The sequence below is a fragment of the Panthera uncia genome, chromosome A2 (genome assembly GCF_023721935.1).
Source record: "Panthera uncia isolate 11264 chromosome A2, Puncia_PCG_1.0, whole genome shotgun sequence".
Classification (NCBI taxonomy): Eukaryota; Metazoa; Chordata; class Mammalia; order Carnivora; family Felidae; genus Panthera; species Panthera uncia.
Window position 1 is genome coordinate 3275687 of NC_064816.1, and position 17902 is coordinate 3293588.

General features: G+C 56.7%; 1 protein-coding gene across 1 annotated transcript in view; it reads right to left on the bottom strand.

Moving 5' to 3' along the window:
- The window catches only part of PLIN3 (perilipin 3), a 19949-nt gene extending 5282 nt beyond the window's left edge, over positions 1–14667 (bottom strand). The window contains exons 1-6 of the mRNA XM_049643199.1: positions 14619–14667; positions 11659–11944; positions 8384–8561; positions 8170–8252; positions 4653–4950; positions 831–1030 (exon numbers count right to left, since the gene is read on the bottom strand). Coding sequence (XP_049499156.1) covers positions 831–1030; positions 4653–4950; positions 8170–8252; positions 8384–8561; positions 11659–11928 — 1029 coding nt within the window. The 5' untranslated portion in view covers positions 11929–11944; positions 14619–14667. The remainder of the gene's footprint in view (positions 1–830; positions 1031–4652; positions 4951–8169; positions 8253–8383; positions 8562–11658; positions 11945–14618) is intronic.
- Between the last annotated feature and the right edge of the window lie 3235 nt (positions 14668–17902).

Consider the following 17902-nt stretch of genomic DNA (forward strand, 5'->3'; position numbering starts at 1 on the left):
GGGGGGGGGGGGGGGGGGGGGGGGGGGGGGGGGGGGGGGGGAGTCCGTGCTTCATGGGGACAGAGTCTCGGTCTAGGGAGATGGAAAGTTCTGGAGACGGATGGCGGGGGCGGGTGCACGACAGTGTGAGCGTGCCTGATGCCGCTGAGCTGTGCGCTTGGAAATGGTTAAGAGTGGCCAATCTTACCCCAATCAAAAATTGAAGAAAAAGAGCGGGGAGGGGCGCCTGGGTGGCTCAGTCGCTTAAGCATCTGACTTCGGCTCAGGTCATCTCGCGGTTTGTGAGTTCAAGCCCCGCATCGGGCCCTGTGCTGCCGGCTCAGAGCCTGGAGCCAGCTTGGGAGTCTGTGTCTCTGTCCCTCTCTGTCCCTCCCCTGCTCATGCTCTCTCTCTTTCTCTCTCCCTTCCTCTCTCAAAAGTAAATAAACACTAAAAGAAGAAAAAAATTTTTTTAAATTAAAGAAAAAGGCAGGGGGGCGCCTGGGTGGCTCAGTCAGTTAAGCGTCCGACTCTTGATTTCAGCTCAGTTCGTGGCTCTGAGCTGACAGTGCAGAACCTGCTTGGGATTCTCTCTCTGCCCCTCCCCTCCTCTCTCTCTGCAGAAAAAGAAAAAATAAAAAAAGAGGGAGGAGCTAGCACTCAGTACAGGAAGCTCAGCAAAGAGAGAGAGAGAGAGAAAGAGAGAGAGAAATAGGAATTTAGCTCCTTAGAGAACAGATAGAAAAAAGCCTGGCAGGAAGGGGCAGGATGTGACCGCAAAGTGGCGGGGGCGGGGGCTGGGGGGGGGGGGGAATGTGGGCGGAGCCCCCGGGGCAGGGGCGGGGCCTCACCAGGCTGAGCGCCTGTGCCAGCTGCAGCAGGGCCTCCTGGGCCCGCTGCCGGGTCAGCTGCAGTTTGCCCAGAGAGTGAGCGTAGGCCCGCTGGCGCAGCCGCTCCGAGAGGGAGCCCAGACGCACGAAGTAGCTCTGCTCCTGCCGCTGCTGCTGCACCGACGCGATGTCGAAGCCCTCCAGGGACGTGGCGAGGCGGGCTGCAGGGAGGAAGGAAGGAGAGGCGCCGTGAGGGCCGGGACCCGGCCGCGTGTACCGCTCGGGCTTCGGCGTGCGGCCCTCGGGCCTGCACGCACCTGCCCAAGTTGTGCCCCTCGCAAGCTGGGGAGCCTTGGAGCGAAGGGGGTCCCCCGCCTTGCTTTCCCCCATCTGCAAAATGGGCATGATGAGAACCGCAGTTCCCAAGATCAAGAGGCCTTGGAAGGGCACGAGGGTCTGCAAACCCCGGCCCTCGGGCCAAATACCACTTGTCCCTAGGAACAAAGTTTTATTGGCACACGGTCACGCCCGTTCATTTACCTATCTTCTGTGCTAACAGACGTAAGTAGTTGCAACAGAGACTGACCCACGAAGCCAAACATATTTACCGATCTGGTTAAGAAAATGTTTACCACCCCCTGCTCTGAAGTGATTGTGCCACGCAGCCTCAGTTTCCCCTTCTGTAGGGCCACCCGAGTCAGAGCTGCCTGAATTGTGGAATCTGAACTACCTGCGTCAAAAAAGGCACACAAATGAGCATTTCGCGATTTTTGCTAGCGGTTTATAGCAGATGGTTTGGCTTTCTGTTTTCAGTAAGTGATAATACCCGTCTTTCTAAAAGAACCTTGAAAAGCTGATTTAAAGAAGGGTGTTAAATAAATAGCACAGGGAGCACGAACACACGGCCAGGGTAACCCAACGGATGACCTCTGGTGGGGCAGGAAGAGCCTGATTAAGGGAGGTCCCCATTTTAGCCACGTATTTTTGCCGCTCCTTCGGGCCAGGCACTGTGCCGTCAACAAGAGACAGAAAGTAAAGGAAGGAAATCCCACAGGCTGCTGTTGACCCACAGCTCAATCAAGGTTAGCCTTCGACCGGGGGATTTCAGCGGTTTCTACAAACGCTAAACATTCCAGAAGAACACACTCTAACCCAGGGGTGGATCAACTTTTTTGGCACGGGGCCAGACGGTCAATGGCACTACTCAGCTCTCCAGCTGTCCTGCAGAAGGTCTCAGATAACATGGACACAGATGGGCGTGGCTGTGTGCCAATAAAACTTTATTTACAAATGCAGGTGGTGGGCCAGATGTGGAGTTGGGGGTAGTCTGATAGAGTCGGCTGGGGAGAATGTCATTTCATGACATTTCAAAAATGAACAGCAGGGGTGCCTGGGGGGGGGGGGGGGGCTCAGTCGATTAAGCGGCTGACTCTTGATTTTGGCCCAGGTCATGATCTCACGGTTTGTGAGTTCAAGCCCCAAGCTGGGCTCTGCACTGACAGAGTGGGGTCTGCTTGGGATTCTCTCCCCCTCTCCCTCTGCACCCCCCCCCCCCACCCTAAAAAAAACAAAAATTAAAAAAAAAAAAGAACAGCAAGCATACACGTGGGACACTCGGGCAGAGAAAACGACCCGCGTTTCGAGAAAAACAGACCTTCCCATCCCCCCACCCAAGGCGGGTTGCAAAGACTAACCCACACTAGCAACATTCTGAACCTGCCCTACTGCAGTGCAGAACTTCTCCGTGGCCCCCAGGGGCCCTGGGGCGCTGCCCTTGGAAGTGAATGGGGCTCTGCTGTTTTAGGCCAGGATGTCTGGCAGGATCCCAGCACGTCTGAGCCAGCTGGCAGGGCCCTGTGGAGCTGGCAGGTGCCCTTGGCAGAGGGGAGGAGGAGAGGGACCAGCCCGCCTGAATCATCGAGTTTCTCCAGAAAGCCAACGACTACCACTTTGCACTGAGGATTCCCAGGGAGGATCACGGAGACGCAGAGCCAACTCGAGGAGGGTCTCCAACTGGCCAAAAGCAATGGGACAAGTGAAATGTTGCTAAAGCAAATGCGTAGGATTGGAATATGTCACGTAAGTCTGCGCGTTCCAACCAGCTAGCTCCGCGCTCTGTTTTTCCTCCGCGAGCTGTACCCGGGGTGATTAACACTGCAACAGAGAACTTTCCCCAGGGAAGTTTCCCAGCTAACAGAGAAAGAAGAGTGACGTTTTGCAATTCCAATCGTCAACAGAGGTGCTAACCCACCAGGGAACCACATGGTTCCCTTTGCATGAATGTTGCAGAACAGGTGAAGGAGGGCGTCTCACCTGGGAGGTGAGTCTGCCCCACAGGGGACGCTGGGTAGTGTCTGAGGACATCTGTCTCCGGCCAAAGTCGGATGGAGCACGGTGTCTAACCGACACGCAGCCCCATGGGCCCTCGCTGCCGTGGGCACCAGAGTCCGCATCGCGGTGTGGCAAAAGTCCTTCACGAATGTGCAAAGGATGAAAAACCAAAACACGAATGTCCAAAGGATGGCTGTCCCCAGAATGTGGGGACAGGACCACAAGAGGACTGTGGACCACAGATAAGACCGGCTGCTTTGTCTCAACAGTTTCATCCCCCGCTTGTCTGTCTTCATTCCTGCTCCCGCCTGGCCTAGCCCCCATCACGCCCCCAGGGACCAGCAGGGTACCCTCAGTCCTGCCCTGGATCCGCTGGGCTCCTGCTTTCACCGGCACCGCCCGCCCGTCCGTCCTCCCCGCAGCGGCCACCAGGGGGCGCCCGTGAGCACCCAATCAAGTTCCGCTTCCTCTGCCCACAGCCCGCCACGACTCCCACTTCCCCAGGGTAAAAGCCCAAGTCCTCCCCACGCCCCCAAAGGCCCTGCAGACGTGCCCTGTCCCCTCCCCTGGCCCTCCCCTCCTCCCCCTCTCTCCCTTGCCCACTCTGCCTGTTTCTCTAACACACCAGGCAGGTCCTGCCCCAGGACCTTTGTTTTCTACACCTCTCTCTGCCCTGACAGCCATGCAGCTCCCTCCCTCCCTCCCTTCACCGGTTCAGAAACACCTACCCCACCCTCCCCTTGGAATTCTCTCCTTTGACCAGACATCCTTATACTTTATACTTTATACAGTGAGTTCCTTGAGGGCAGAATTCTGTGCACTGATGTATCCCCCCAGGACTTGAAAGACAGTCAGGAGGCAGGTGCTCAAGGAACATCTGAATGGACAGATAAATGCCTGGGGCGGGGGTGAGGGGAGTGACAGAGGAGAGCGATTTTACGCTTGGGTTTGAATGCCTGCTGAGCACCAGGCCCCGTCCTAGACAAGGGGCACAGCAGTAAGACCAAGACAGAAGCGTCTGCTTCGTGGAGTGATGATAAGTGCCAGGCAGAAAAACCAAAGCCCAGTGAGGAGGGGGCGGAGGGCAGGTTTTAGGACACAGTATGGACGAGGGAGGCTGCAACTTTAGAGGCTTCACTTGGGAAGGTGGCGTTGAAGCACAGAGCTGCAGGCAGAAAGGAACTACCCTTCCTGATGTCTAGGGGTTGGACGTTTCCAGTAGAGGGGATAGCTGGTGCAAGGGCCCTGGGGCGGGAGCATGGCCGGAGTGGAATGAGTGAGGGGAGGGGGGAGCTCTGAAAGGCTGTGGGCAGAGGTCAGCACCTGACTGCGGTGCTCACAGGGGCCCTCTGGTGGTTGCTTCAAAGAGAACAGACATCGGGGGCCAGGGTGGAGGCCACTGCCCTGGTCCAGGTGGCCGCAGATTCCAGGAGACACTGAGGGACACACCCTAGGTGGCCACAAGGAGGGGGGAGGTCTGGGGAGGGGTCCGGGCCCCAGGGCCGCACTCACCCAGCTCAGCGTCCGTCATGGGCAGGTGGTTGTCCATCCATTCCTCGGACTTGCCCAGCATCGTGTCCACCCCGCTCAGCACCACCTGGCCCACCCGGGAGCCCATGACCGACTGGACGCCACTGGCCACCACAGACTTGGTGGCATCCACACCAGTCCGCACAGCGCCCCGGGTCACATCGACCGCCTCCGTCACTCGGGTGGCCACTGTGTCCTTGGCGCTGGACACGGTGTTGGACACGGCTTCTCGGGCCCCCGAGACCTTGGACGAGACCAGCTCCTTGGTGTCTGCCAGAACCTGGAACACAGGCCGGCATCAGCACCCCCGTCCTCCCTTCATACCTGGGTCCCCCCACCCCTGCGCCCCAACCTCCGGGGAGGTCAAAGGGAGGACTGCCCCCTCCTGGGTGAACGCACAGGGGTCAACACTGAGTCTGGCAGGGAAGATCCTGAGCTCCAGAGCCTGGGTTGAATCCTGGTTTGATAGGTCCTAGCTGTGTGGCCTCAGGTAACTCACTCCACCTCTCTGTGCTTCTGTTTTTTCACCCACAGTGTTACGGGCCGCAGTGTGAACCCTAATCCCGAAGACCTCAGGATGTGACTATTTAAAGAGGTAATTAAGGGGGCGCCTGGATGGCTCAGTGAAGTGTCCGACTTCAGCTCAGGTCACGATCTCACAGTTCGTGGGTTGGAGCCTTGCGTTAGGCTCTGCACTGACAGCTCAGAGCTTGGAGCCTGCTTTGGCTTGTGTGTGTCTCTCTCTCTCTGTCTCTGTCTCTCTCTCATTCTCTCTGCCCCTCCCCCAGGCTTATACTGGAGGAGAAGCGGGTCCAGCACGCGGTGGGCATTTGTGGATCAACGAGTGTTGATCTTCTTGAATCTAAACAGATCTATGTGCACAGAACTCTCAGGAAAGTTAACAACCAACCACTCCCACTCCCACTCTTTCAAGTTGGCATCTTGCCAGACACCTAGACCTCTCGTGTCTATGGGAATTAGTTCTTGTTTGTTTTTGAGACAGAGTGCCAGTGGGGGAGGGGCAGAGAGAGAGGGAGACAGAGAATCCCAAGCAGGGTCCGGGCTGTGAGCTGTCAGCACAGAGCCCAACGTGGGGCTTGAACTCACGAACCGTGAGATCATGATCTGAGCTGAAGTTGAACGCTTAACCGACTGAGCCACCTAGGTCCCCAGAATTGGTTTCTTTTGGGTAGAGAAAGGTGCCCACGGGGGCGGTCACGTAGCTCATGCCGGCCCAAGTTCGAACCCCAGCTGTGACACCACCACATCCCATAGAAACGGGGAACGCTGCCATTTCCTGGTGTGTGTGTGTGTGTCTGTTAGGGGGTGACCTCATAGGGCCTGGAGTAGGGACAGCGCTGTGCCTCTAAGTCAAGAGCTGGGAGGGGCTCTGTTGGATGGCCTCGTAGAATGTCACCCCGAGCTCATCCCTTCTATAAACGGAAGGAATGTTGGCCTCATGTGGCACCAGCAGAAGGACACGAGTGCCCAGCCCTTAGGAGGTGGCTCATGGCAATATTTTTCCATTCTTCTGTGAACTGGGCAATTTCCACCTTCAATGCCCAGCCTGTTAATGGTCCCACACGGCAAAAGCAGAGACTGAGCGTCCACTACGTGCCAGGCTATATGATGGGCACCAGACAGAGCAAGAGGCAGTCTGTGCCCTTACGCCACTCGGGGACACGGAGCGGCAGCTAAAAAGCCGTTCAGATGGCGGCAAACTTACAAGCCAACGCAACTTGGACACGTGACTCACAATCGCCAAAAAGGTGGAAGCCAGCCACTGACAGGTGAAAAAATAAACGTGGTGCATCTACACACTGGAATCTCGTCCGGCCTTAAAAAGACATCCTACCAGCTGCCACCATGTGGATGGACCCGGAAGCCACTGTGCGCAGGGACAGAAGCCAGACACAGAAGGACACATCCTGCGTGACCCCACGCACAGGGGGTCCCCAGAGGAGTCCCGTCCACCGAGTCAGAGAGTGGATGGTGGGAGCCAGGGGTGGGGAGTCCGTGCTTGATGGGGACAGCATCTCGGTTTGGGGAGATGGAAAGTTCTGGAGACGGATGGCGGCGGGGGGCAAGGGGAGCCGCAGGACAATGTGAGCGCGCTTGATGCCCCGGAGCTGTGCACTTAGAAACGGTTAAAGACAATACATTTCATGTCGTAAAAAAACTAAAGTACGCAAGTGCGCACAGCAGTGTTATTACAGCCAAGAAGCGGGAACGACCTACGTGTCCGTGGCGGAGGCAGGAATAAGCACTCGTCCACCGCGCACGCGCACGTCCACAAAGGAACGTGTCCACCGCGCATGCGCACGTCCCTCAGGCGCCTCCACCGCGCACGCGCACGTCCACAGATGAACGTGTCCACCGCGCACGCGCACGTCCCTCGGCCGCGAGCAGGAGCGAGGCGCCCACCCCCGCCGCCCCCGCGGGCGGACCCGAACCCACGCCGCTCAGAGAGGGAACCAGACACGAGAGGCCACACAGGTGTGTGAGTCCCCGTGTGCGACACGTCCAGAACGGGCTCGTCCACGGACGGGAAGGGGGCTCGTGGGGGCCGGGGCGTTTGGCAGGAAGGAGAATAACGGCTAAGGGACGTGAGGTTTCTGGGTGATGGAATGTTCTAAAATGGGTGGCGACCGTATTCACGGTGTGAATACGCCCGAACCACTGAACCGTGGGCTTTTAAAGGAGCTCGTTGTGCGGGTTGTGACTCAGAGCTCAGCAAAGCGGCGCGGGCGTGCCAGAACGATGCTGGCTGCTGGCCACCTGCAGCCATTTCCATTTAAAATTAGTGATTGAGTTTCTCAGCCACGCCGGCCAACGTCCCAAGGGCTCGGGAGCCACATACAGCTGGTGGTTTCCACACGGGACGCGGCGCAGAGAACGAACATGGACATCAGAGACGGTTCTGGACGGAGCTGAGCCAGAAGGACCTTCTTTAAGAGAGAAGGGAAGGCCTCTGAAGGGGTGGGATGAGAACGGAGGCCTGAGAGTCGGGTTCATGAAGAAGGAAGTGCACGTGCAAAGGTCCCGGGGTGGGACGGGGACGGAGGCGTTCACAGTATTTGCTTCCCCCCCATCCCCGGCTCTCCCCTGAATGAAAGTTCCACAAGGGCAAGCACTGTGTTTCTATCACCGTGTCCGGTGCCCGCGGGTACTGATGTCACTGAACCCTGAGTACGGAGGCTGGCGTGAGGCAAGGGAGGTGGGCAATGAGGGCAGGGGCGGGGGGACGGCCTCGGTTTTTGCCCCAGGCAGGGTGAGAGGCACAGCGCGGGGGGGGGGGGGGTTGAACAGAGCTGGCTGGTGTTCAGAGCATTCTTCCAGTGAGGGTGGTGGGGACAGACCCAAGAGGGGTCGGGGAGGAAGTGGTCGCGTGTGTCTGTTCTCGCTGAGATGGGACCCCACACTCAGTGCCCCGGGGGACCGCCTTCCGGCTGAGCCCCCGCCCCCCCCCCCGGGGCTCCCGATGGCGGAGGTCAGTTACCTTCTCCGTCTGCTGCTGCAGGATGGGCAGATTCTCCTCCAGCTTGTCCAGCCCCCTGTGGGCGTACTCACTGGCTGACGTGACTGCAAGAGACGGGGCGAGGCCGAAATCGAGACTGGGGCGCGGGCACGCCCCTCGGGGCCCGGGAGGGGCAGACCCCCCCCCCCCCAAACAGCCAAGAGGTAGGCTCCGTGCTCGCCGGGGCCCTGCTTACTCTGGGGCTCCAGCTTGGAGAGGATGGGCTGGGCCCCGCTGATGGCGGCCGCCGTGAGGGTCTTTGCGCCTTTCTCGGCCGCGTCGCAGACGGTCTTGACGTGGGGGTGGCTCTCCTTGGTGGAGGCGTAGGCCGCCGACACCATGTACCACGCTCGGCTACGGGGACAGGCGACTCCCTGCAATTTCGAACTCCCTCCCGGCCAGGAAACGGCCCGGCCCGCGCTTGCTTTGTGGCCACGTGGTTGCACCAGCCGGGGCCTGGGGGTTCCTTCCGCTCTGGGCTTCGTTTATCGTAGCCCCTCCCCCTCATCTGTTTGAACGTGCACTTGACACCCACTGTGGGCCAGTGACCAGAGACGAGAGCCCTGCGCGGCTGGGGTCGGCAAGCTACAGCCCGTGGGGGGCCCACACCTGATTTTCTTATTTAAAAAAAAATTTTTTTTTTTAATTATTTATTTTTGAGAGAGAGAGAGAGACCGAGAGACCGAGTGTGAGCAGGGGAGGGAGAGAGAGAGAGGGAGACATAGAATCCGAAGCAGGCTCCAGGGTCTGAGCCGTCAGCACAGAGCCTGACGCGCAGCTTGAACTCCCGAACCGCAAGATCATGACCTGAGCCCGAAATTGGACGCTTAACTGAGCCACCCAGGCGCCCTGTGATTTTCTTATTCTTGTCTGTTTTTTCCTAACAGCTCTATTGAAGCAATTCACACACCATTAATGCCACCATTTAAAAACGCAATTTAAACAAATATTAAAAAAAAAAAAAAAAAAAAAGCAAGCACAATTCTGAGGGTTTTAGGGTTTTCACAAGGTCGTACAACCATAGCAGCTAATTCTAGAACTTTGTCATCACTCCCAGAATGGTCACTCCTTGTTCCCCCCCCCCCGCCCTAGCACCCAGGAATCCACTTCCTGTCTGTGGATGAGCCTGTTCTGGGCGTTTCACACACGTGGACTCCCACCCCGTGGGGCCTCTCCTGTCTGGTTCCCTTCCTGAGCGTCGTGTGTTCAAGGTCCGTGCTCCATATGGTAGCATGTATCAGTGTTAGGGTTTTTTTTTTTTTAATTTTTAAAAAAGTTTATTTTGAGAGAGAGAGAACATGAGTAGGAGAGGGGCAGAGGAGAGGGAGAGAGAGAATCCCAAGCAGGCTCCACACTGTGATCACGAAGCCCATATGGGGCTTGAACCCACGAACTGTGAAATCATGACCTGAGCTGAAATCAAGAGTTGGACGCTTAACTGACTGGGCCACTAGGTGCCCCTCATCTTAACCGTTTCTAAGTGCGCAGCTCAGTGGCGTCAAGCTCACGCACACTGTCATGCAGCCACCCCCAGCCATCCGTCTCCAGAACTTGTCCCCAAACTGAGGCTCTGTCCCCACGAAATATGGACTCCCTGCCTCCAGCCCCGGCTCCCACCATCTACACTCTGTCTCTGTGACAGGACTCCTCTAGGGACCCCCGTGAGTGGGGTCACACAGGACATGGCCTTCTGCCTGGCTTCTGTCACTGTGCACAGCATCCTCCGGATCCATCCACGTGGTGGCAGGTGTCTGTGCTCCATTCCTCTATGTGGCTGATATTCCGTTGCCGGCTGGTTTTGTAAATAAAGTTTTATTGACACACAGCCACGCCCCTGTTCATTTACATATTGAATATGGCTGCTCTTAGCCTACCGGAGCAGAACTGAGTTGCTGGGACAGAGGCTCAGTTTCCCCACCCATAACATGGGGGCGGGCATCCATTCCTGTTCAGTAGGAGTTGCAAAGATCACTCGTGTGAAGATACCGGCAGGAGACTCACAGGCACCGTGTGAACTCGCGTTTGAACGCACTTAACCGCCAGTCCCGGGAGGTGGGGCACGTTATTCCATTTTACAGAAGGGTTAACTGGGGCACGGAGGGGTTGAGTAAGTCACCCAAGATCACAAAACCAGGCAGCGGCCACTCTGGGCCTTAGACCGTCTGCCTCCAGGATTTACCCACGAGGTCTCTTCAGGACTTAATCACCGATCTCCTGGGTGATCCAGCAACTCTGCTTTTAGGAATCTACCCCAGGGACAAGACACACGCATCCACACAAGACTCGCCCATGAAGGTTCACAGCATTCCTGACGGCCAAGTTAAGTGGAAACAACCCAGATGTCCATGATTTGGTGAGTGGATTAAAGAGAAAAAAAAAAAAAAAAAAAGTATGGTATAAGGTAGGTTTTAAAAAAATTCATAGTCTCAGGGCACCTGGCTGGCTCCTGGAGAACATGGGACTCTTGATCTTGGGGTCGTGAATTCGACCTCTGTGTTTGGAATAGAGTTTACTTAAAAAAAAAAAAATCAGGGATGCCTGGGTGGCTCAGTGGGTTAAGCATCTGACTCTTGATTTTGGCTCAGGTCATGATCTCACAGTTCGTGAGCTCGAGCCCCGAGTTGGGCTCTGTGCTGACAGCCCAGAGCCTGGAGCCTGCTTCGGATTCTGTGACTCCTTCTCTCTCTGCCCCTCCGCCTCTCACACACTCTGTCTCTCTCTCTCAAAAATAAATAAACATTAAAAAAAATTTTTTTTTTTAAAGCAAGGAGGGCACCTGGGGCGGCTCAGTAGGTTAAGCATCCGACTCGATTTCGGCTCAGGTCATGATCTCGAGGTTTTCGAGTTGGAGCCCGGTGACTAGCTCTGCACCTCCCCTGACCCCGCCACACCCCCCCTCCACACACACACACACACACACACACACACACACACACAGTTTTTAAAGGAAGGAAATCGAAAAGACAAATCCTGCAGGATTTCACTCATGAGGTACCTAACATAAAAGGTAATAGGTAAATTACCTTAAATTTACCATAAATTTACCATAAAAGGTAAATCTCAGTTTCCCTATTCTGGACATTGCAGAGTGAATTTATGAAAGTGAATTTATAAAATTCACTCTGCAATGTCCAGAATAGGGAAACTGAGATTAGTGGGGGCCAGGGGCTGGGGAGGAGGGCAAGGTAATGGGAATGACTGGTAACGGGGATGGCGTTTGCATCTGGGGTGAGGAAAAGCTTCCGGAACTAGATGGCGGTGGCGGTTGCACATGGCCAATGTACTCAACGCCGCTGAAGCGCGCACAATTCGGCACAGTATTTGCGTCGTTGTTATGTGTCGTTTTACCTCGGCTTCAAGAAAAGAACGAAGCACAGACGACCCATGATGTGGGTACGTCCCCCAAAACATGATGCTCAGGGGGAGAAGCCAGACACGAAGGGGTCGCAGATCGCAGGACTCCATTTATAGGGAATGCCAGGAACAGGCAAACCCAGGATGAGGGGCGATTCGGGCGGAGCCCTGCTCTCCCCCAAGCCTCTGGGGTTTCCGGTTCTGCCCCTGCCCCCACCCGTGAGACACGTGTCGGGGGTGCGGGTGAGGGACCCTCACCCGCAGAAAGAGGTCTGTTGACCTCCACGTGCTACCAGCAGGCCCCGCCCCCCCCCTCACCTGCTGTACCGGTTCTTCCGCTGTCACCGGGCTGCTGCTGACGGTGGCTTCTGTCCCGTCGCCAGACATTTCTCAGGAACAGGCACTGTGGCAGACGCACGGATCAGTCAGGGTACAGCGTGCCCTGTCCCTCCCCCCAGGAGGAAGTCCGGGTTCACATCTGCCCTGCGACCCCCCCCCCCCCCCCCGTTTTTTAGAGCCCTGCCTCCCCGTCCTTCACCTGCACCCGCAGGTGGGCCCGCGCAGATGCTGGTGCCGGTTCAGCAGGGCTGGGTGGGGCCCCGAATCTGCTTCTAAAAAGCTCTCAGGTGCTGCTGATGCAGCTGTTTCCAGGGCCACGCCTTCAAGGCCAACGCCAAGAGTTCCACTTTATCAACACTTTGGGGAGGCACCTGGGGTGCAAAACCTCTGTGGACGGCAATTCGCCGATGGCTACCTGCTTTCAAGAGCCATCTTCCCCTAGACCCAGAGACCTGCAGAGGCTGGTCCCACACCTGCACTGCCACACGGGCAGAGATGTGTACCTGTTGTCGGCCACAACAAGACACTGGAAACAACCCGGTTTCCCAGCAGAAGGGGCCTTGAAAAGATGGGACACAGCCCGGCTAGTGGCTACAGAGACCTTCACGTGTAACTGGCCGGAGACCTTCAGGGACGAAAGGCGGGGGTGGGGCAGCAAAGATGTCTGCTGGCACAGAATCTCCGGACACAGGAAACTGTTAACAGTGGCCACCTTTCAGGGAAGATCAGGTGGCTGGGGCAGGCCTCTGACTTTGGAGCCAGGTAGGTAATATTACCAGTTCAAAAAAAAAAAAAAAAAAAGGCTAAGAATAAAAAAGAAAAAAAAAAGATGGAGCCCCTCGGTGGCTCAGTCCTTTGAGCATCTGACTGTGGCTCATGTCACCATCTCAGGGTTCATGGGATCTGTCAGCACAGAGCCCACTTCGGATCCTCTGTCCCCCCTTCTGTCCCGCTCCCACTCGAGAGCTCTCTCAGAAATACATACACACACACACACACACACACAGCCCCTACTGCAGACCAAGTCAGGCTCCGGAGTGGCTAGGGAGGCTCCCCAGGTGACTCTCCTGCACACGTTTGCAAGGTACGACGGGAGCCACAGGTGCGCTCCGTTTTTCTGGCCAGGCGAGGGCAGGTGGGTGTCAGACCCAGATGGCAAGAGTCCCAGCTGTGCCCATGCTATACTTGGTTGAGCAAGGAGCCTCCTCTCCCCTGGCCTCAGCCCCCTCACCTGCGAAATGGCGCTAAAGGTAGAGCCTGCCTTCGAGGCTGGTTCTTCCGGTATTTCTGGGAGGAGCCTGTTGTGAACCCCTGACCTTGATTCTGAGTCTTTCCTTCTAGAGGAAGGGGGCCCGGCCACCCGGCCGCCGCACTGCCCTGTCCCCCGGGCACAATCCAGCGAACGGATGTCCTGAGAGCACCAGTTCTGGGGTCCAATTTGCAACTCGCTAGCGGTGGGAGCTTGGGAGAGCAGCACCCTCTGGCAGAGCCTTGCGTGCCCCATCTGTAAAATGGGGATAAGCGTTCCCAGCTCGGAGTCCCTGCAGATCGGCAGAGGGACTGAACATGTGGCGCTTAGCTCAGTGCCTAGCACGTGGTAGGTGGTCAATAAACAGAACCATCTCACACACATGCGAAGCCAGTCAGGAAGGAGCTCCTGCTTGTTACCAAGGTCCCCAGCTGGGAAGTGGGGCCAGCAGGTGCACTTGCCCCTGGTGATCATCACGACTCCCATGATTTCCCCCACCTGCCCCGGAGCCTGAGCTCACCTGGGCACCTTGGAGGCCCATTCTCCCATTCCCTCTGCCCATCGATCCCTCCTGGCGCGGGTTTAACCAAGGGGCGGGGGGCGCATTGCAGATGTCAGCGCCCCCGGAAAGTCCCTGGGGTCTGCAACCTGTCTGCAGCCGGCTCCAGCCCCCAGAACAAGAGCTAGCGCAGACGTCCAGCCGCCAGGGCATGCTGAGATACAACTTCCAAAGTTCCCAGGCACCGAGGCCCCAGGCCCGGCCCTTGGACTCAATCCTGACATAGGTCCCAAGGACTCAGATAATGGGTAGGCCTTCCCAGCCGCCTAGAGCAACCCATTGGCCACACCCACCCAAGGGAGGGGGGGGGCGGGGGCCGCCCGCGAGCTCCCCAGGGTCAGCTGGGCGACCAGAAACCGGGGTGTGGGAGGAGTTAAGCCCCCAGGTGGCAAATCCATTTGCTGGAAAGGGGGCTTTGCCAGGCAGAGAGACAGTCCCCGGGTTGGGGGCGGAGGGCGGGGCGGAGGAGGAGGGGTAGGGGCGCCCTAAAGCCCCGGGAGGGCCGATTTCCTGTGCAGGACAGGCTGCCGCTGCTCGCCTCCAAACTGCGTTTGCAAAGCAAGCACAGTTTTTGTTTTTGTTTAGAGAGGATGTGTTTTATAATGGGGACTTTACCGCCCCCCCCCCCCCCCTTAATACTGCCAATTCTAGGGGCTCTTTCTGCCTCCCCCTAAAAAAGTCTCAGGAACTGAGAGGAGAGAGTTTGAAAGTCTGACTGTGTTCCAGAAATTAGATTTTTTTTTGAGTGGGGGGTGGGGGGTGGGGCACTGAAAGAGACAAGAAAGCTCAGCCAGGGCTGGAGACCCCTCCCCAGGCCGAAGAGAGCAGCCGAGTCCCCAGGAAGGTCCTCCCCCCTCCTTCCTCCCCCGGGACGCCCCGGGACTCGGCGGACCTCGCCCCCCGCCTCCATGGGGCCCCCCCGCCTCTCACCGCGGTCAGCGGGACGTGCAGGGCGCGACAGCCAGCTCGGAAACGGTCTGGGGCTGACCCCCTGGGGAGGCTTTTATACTCAAGGGGGCGGGCGCTCGGGAGTGACGGGCCCGAGGGCCAATCGTATCGGGAGGCTGCCCGCCGTCAGGCCTCGGCCCCGCTCGGTCCGGGACGTTGGAGCCACAAGTGAAGTCCAGGAAGGCCCGGACTTCTGCTGGACGCGCGCGCGATCCGCCCTCTGTCTGAGTCGGGCGACCCTTGGAAGACGCCTGATCCAGCAAAGGGCGCCCCTCCCGACCTCGGGATCCTATGAACTCGGCGCAGGGAGGTGCGATCCAGGTTCTGGGATTTCCCCCCCCCCCAGTCCCTCCTTTTCTCCAGGGGCGGTGAGAACCCCAGAGGTCTTTGCCTGATGCCCCGTCGCGTCAGGAACCGAGTCCCAACCCTGAGAAGGTGATGGAGCCAAGCTCGACCCAACAATGTGAACAGAGCCTTCGCCACATAGGTGAACATATCAAGAGTGCCTTCTGCCGGTCTTGACCTGCATGGTACCACTTAATCCTCCCAAACGGTTCCTTTATCATCCCCATTTTACAGATGAGAAAACTGAGGCCCAGAGACGGTCGGTCAAGGGTAGTGCAGGGATCAACTTCCAGATCTCTGACTCCTGGATCAACCCCTCCCTAAAGCAGCAACCACTTGGATTTGTTTGCATCCCACCCCCCCCACCCCCCAATCATTTATCCTCTTGGTCTATAAACCAAAGTCTCAAACTCAGGTGGTCCCAAGGGCCAGAAGGAAGTAAGTGGCTCCGCTAAAGCGTTGGCAGCCTGGCAGAGAGTGGCCCTATGGGACACCCACCCAGAGATTCCCACATCCACCAAGATTTTAGACTAAAGAAAGTGCTCTGCCTTTTATGAAAACCACTGGACCACACAAAACCCAACCGGGGCTGTGTTCACCTCAGGAGCCACAAGTTTGCTACATTACGTGGGGTGGGGTGGGGTCTCTGAAGCCCCGTAAGGAACAAGAAAACAAATTGGTATCTGTGACTGTGGTTTTTCCGACAGTGACCACACTAGCACCAGGCAGTAGAGCTTGTTTTTTTCTTTGTTTTTTTTTTGAATTTTTGGGACAGAGAGAGACAGAGCATGAGCTGGGGAGGGGCAGAGAGAGAGGGAGACACAGAATCGGAAACAGGCTCCAGGCTCCGAGCCATCAGCCCAGAGCCTGATGCGGGGCTCGAACTCACAGACCACGAGATCGTGACCTGGCTGAAGTCGGACGCTTAACCGACTGCGCCACCCAGGCGCCCCCAGGCAGTAGAGCTTTCTGAGACGCTGGGAATGCTCTGGAATTCTGTGGCATTCAATATGGTGGCCACCAGCGCCATATGGCTTTTGCACATCAGGAAACTGAATGTTCGCATCTAAGTAACCAAGTGCAGCTAGTCAGATTCTCAAGTGAGTCTGAGACACCGCGAGGATTAAGGCAACCAGCCACAACAGTTACACGTTTCACCTCGGCTGCTGGCCTTTTTTTCCTACCCGTTCGCGTTCCTACTCATTCACTCAGCCATTCTTCTGGAGCTGCTGTGCTGGGCGTTGGGGACAGTGAGTAAAACAGATCCCAGCCTTGTGGTACTCACCACCCAGTGGCAGAGACAGACAATAAACGAGAAATGAGTGAAATACATAGTGGGTCGGGGGGTGGTGTTACTGAGAAAAGCAAAGGACTGAAGATGGGAGAACGGGGGTGTGATTTTTAATAAGGTGGTCAAGGGAGGCCTCCCAGATTGGCGTCTTAATGCAGAAGCGAGGGAGAAAAGGAGAGCCCCCCCCCCCAGAGATCCGGGAAAACAGCACGTTCAAAGGCCCTGAGGCAGACCATGCTTGGTAAGTTGGAGGCCCCGCCAGGAAGTTGATGAGGGGGTAATGGAGGATAAGAGTCCTGGGATGGATAAAGCTCAGAGAGGTTAAGTGAGTTGTCTAAGGTCACACAGCTCAAGAGTCACTGGGAGTAATGTCTGGTAGCACAACTTTTGAAGGAAAGGAGAACAGCCATGCCCACCTTCTTCCCTAGTGTGGTGCTCAACCCCCACGTTCAGCTCTCCGCCAGTGCAATCCGGGGCGTTGGCCATTGCGCATGTGTGTATGTCGGTGGGGGAGGGGACCGCACCACCAGCAGCAGCTACACGACCAGAGGCTTAGTGCTCGCTTTTCGGCACCACTGCCTCCGCCTCCTGGCAGTCTTCCTGCCCACCTCCTCAGTCTCCCCCAGGCGAAGGCTCCCGGACAAAATAGAGGATGTCCACTTCAATTTGAACTTCTGGTCAACCAGGAATACATTTGGGGGGGGGGGTATAAGTATATCCCGTGCACTATTTGGGATATACTCAGCGTTCAAAAATGATTCCTTGCTGACCGGAAATTCAAACTGAGCTGGGCATCCTTTTTATTTTTCTGTTTTTGTTTTTGCTAAATCCGACAACTCTACCCCCAAACTCACATCCCTCTCTCTGCCCCAGCCACATCCTCCCTCTGTCACCTCCTGGCCTGGGTGGGCTCCTTGAGGGCAACACCTGTCCAGGATTATTCCCAGGGTGGGAGGTGAGAAACATACTGTTTTCTGAGCTATTTTATTACATTATTCAAAGGCCTGCTTTAAATTTCCCCCATTTTCTGGATGAGGAAGCTGAGGGTCAAAGAGGTGATGTTCCAGGTCGAAAAACCAGAAATGGGTAGTCGGAATTTGTCTGAGATCTCAATGTACCCTCCTCCTCCTCCTCCTCCTCCCGGCTTCCCCTTCCTCTTCTCCAGGCACACTTTCCAGTGGAAAAGCTCTGAAAACTCCCATTCTTTTGCGCCGAGCCTAGAGGAAGGAGAGACAGACCAGCGTTGTGCCACTAGGTGGCGCTGGTGGTCCCAGATTGGTCTCTGTTGGCCCAGGTGTCCCCTCCATCCACAGTCTGACCCTTCCCTCCTTCCATCCATCCATCCATCCATCCATCCATTTATCAAGCATCTCTTATTATGTGTGAGCCAGGTCAGGCCTGGCTGCGAGGACCTAGTGATTCACTGCATATTCAGTCATTCAGCAAACAATTATTAAGCACCTGCTGTGTACCAGGCTCGTGCTCTGCAGCCCTGGGGATTCAGCCTCTACCACCTTCAAGGCACTTATAACCCAGTAGGGAGACACTTGCCAGGGACTAGAAGGGCTGCATTCAGATTTTCACAGCACTGGGGCGCTTGAGTGGTGCGGTGGGTTAAGCGTCTAACTCT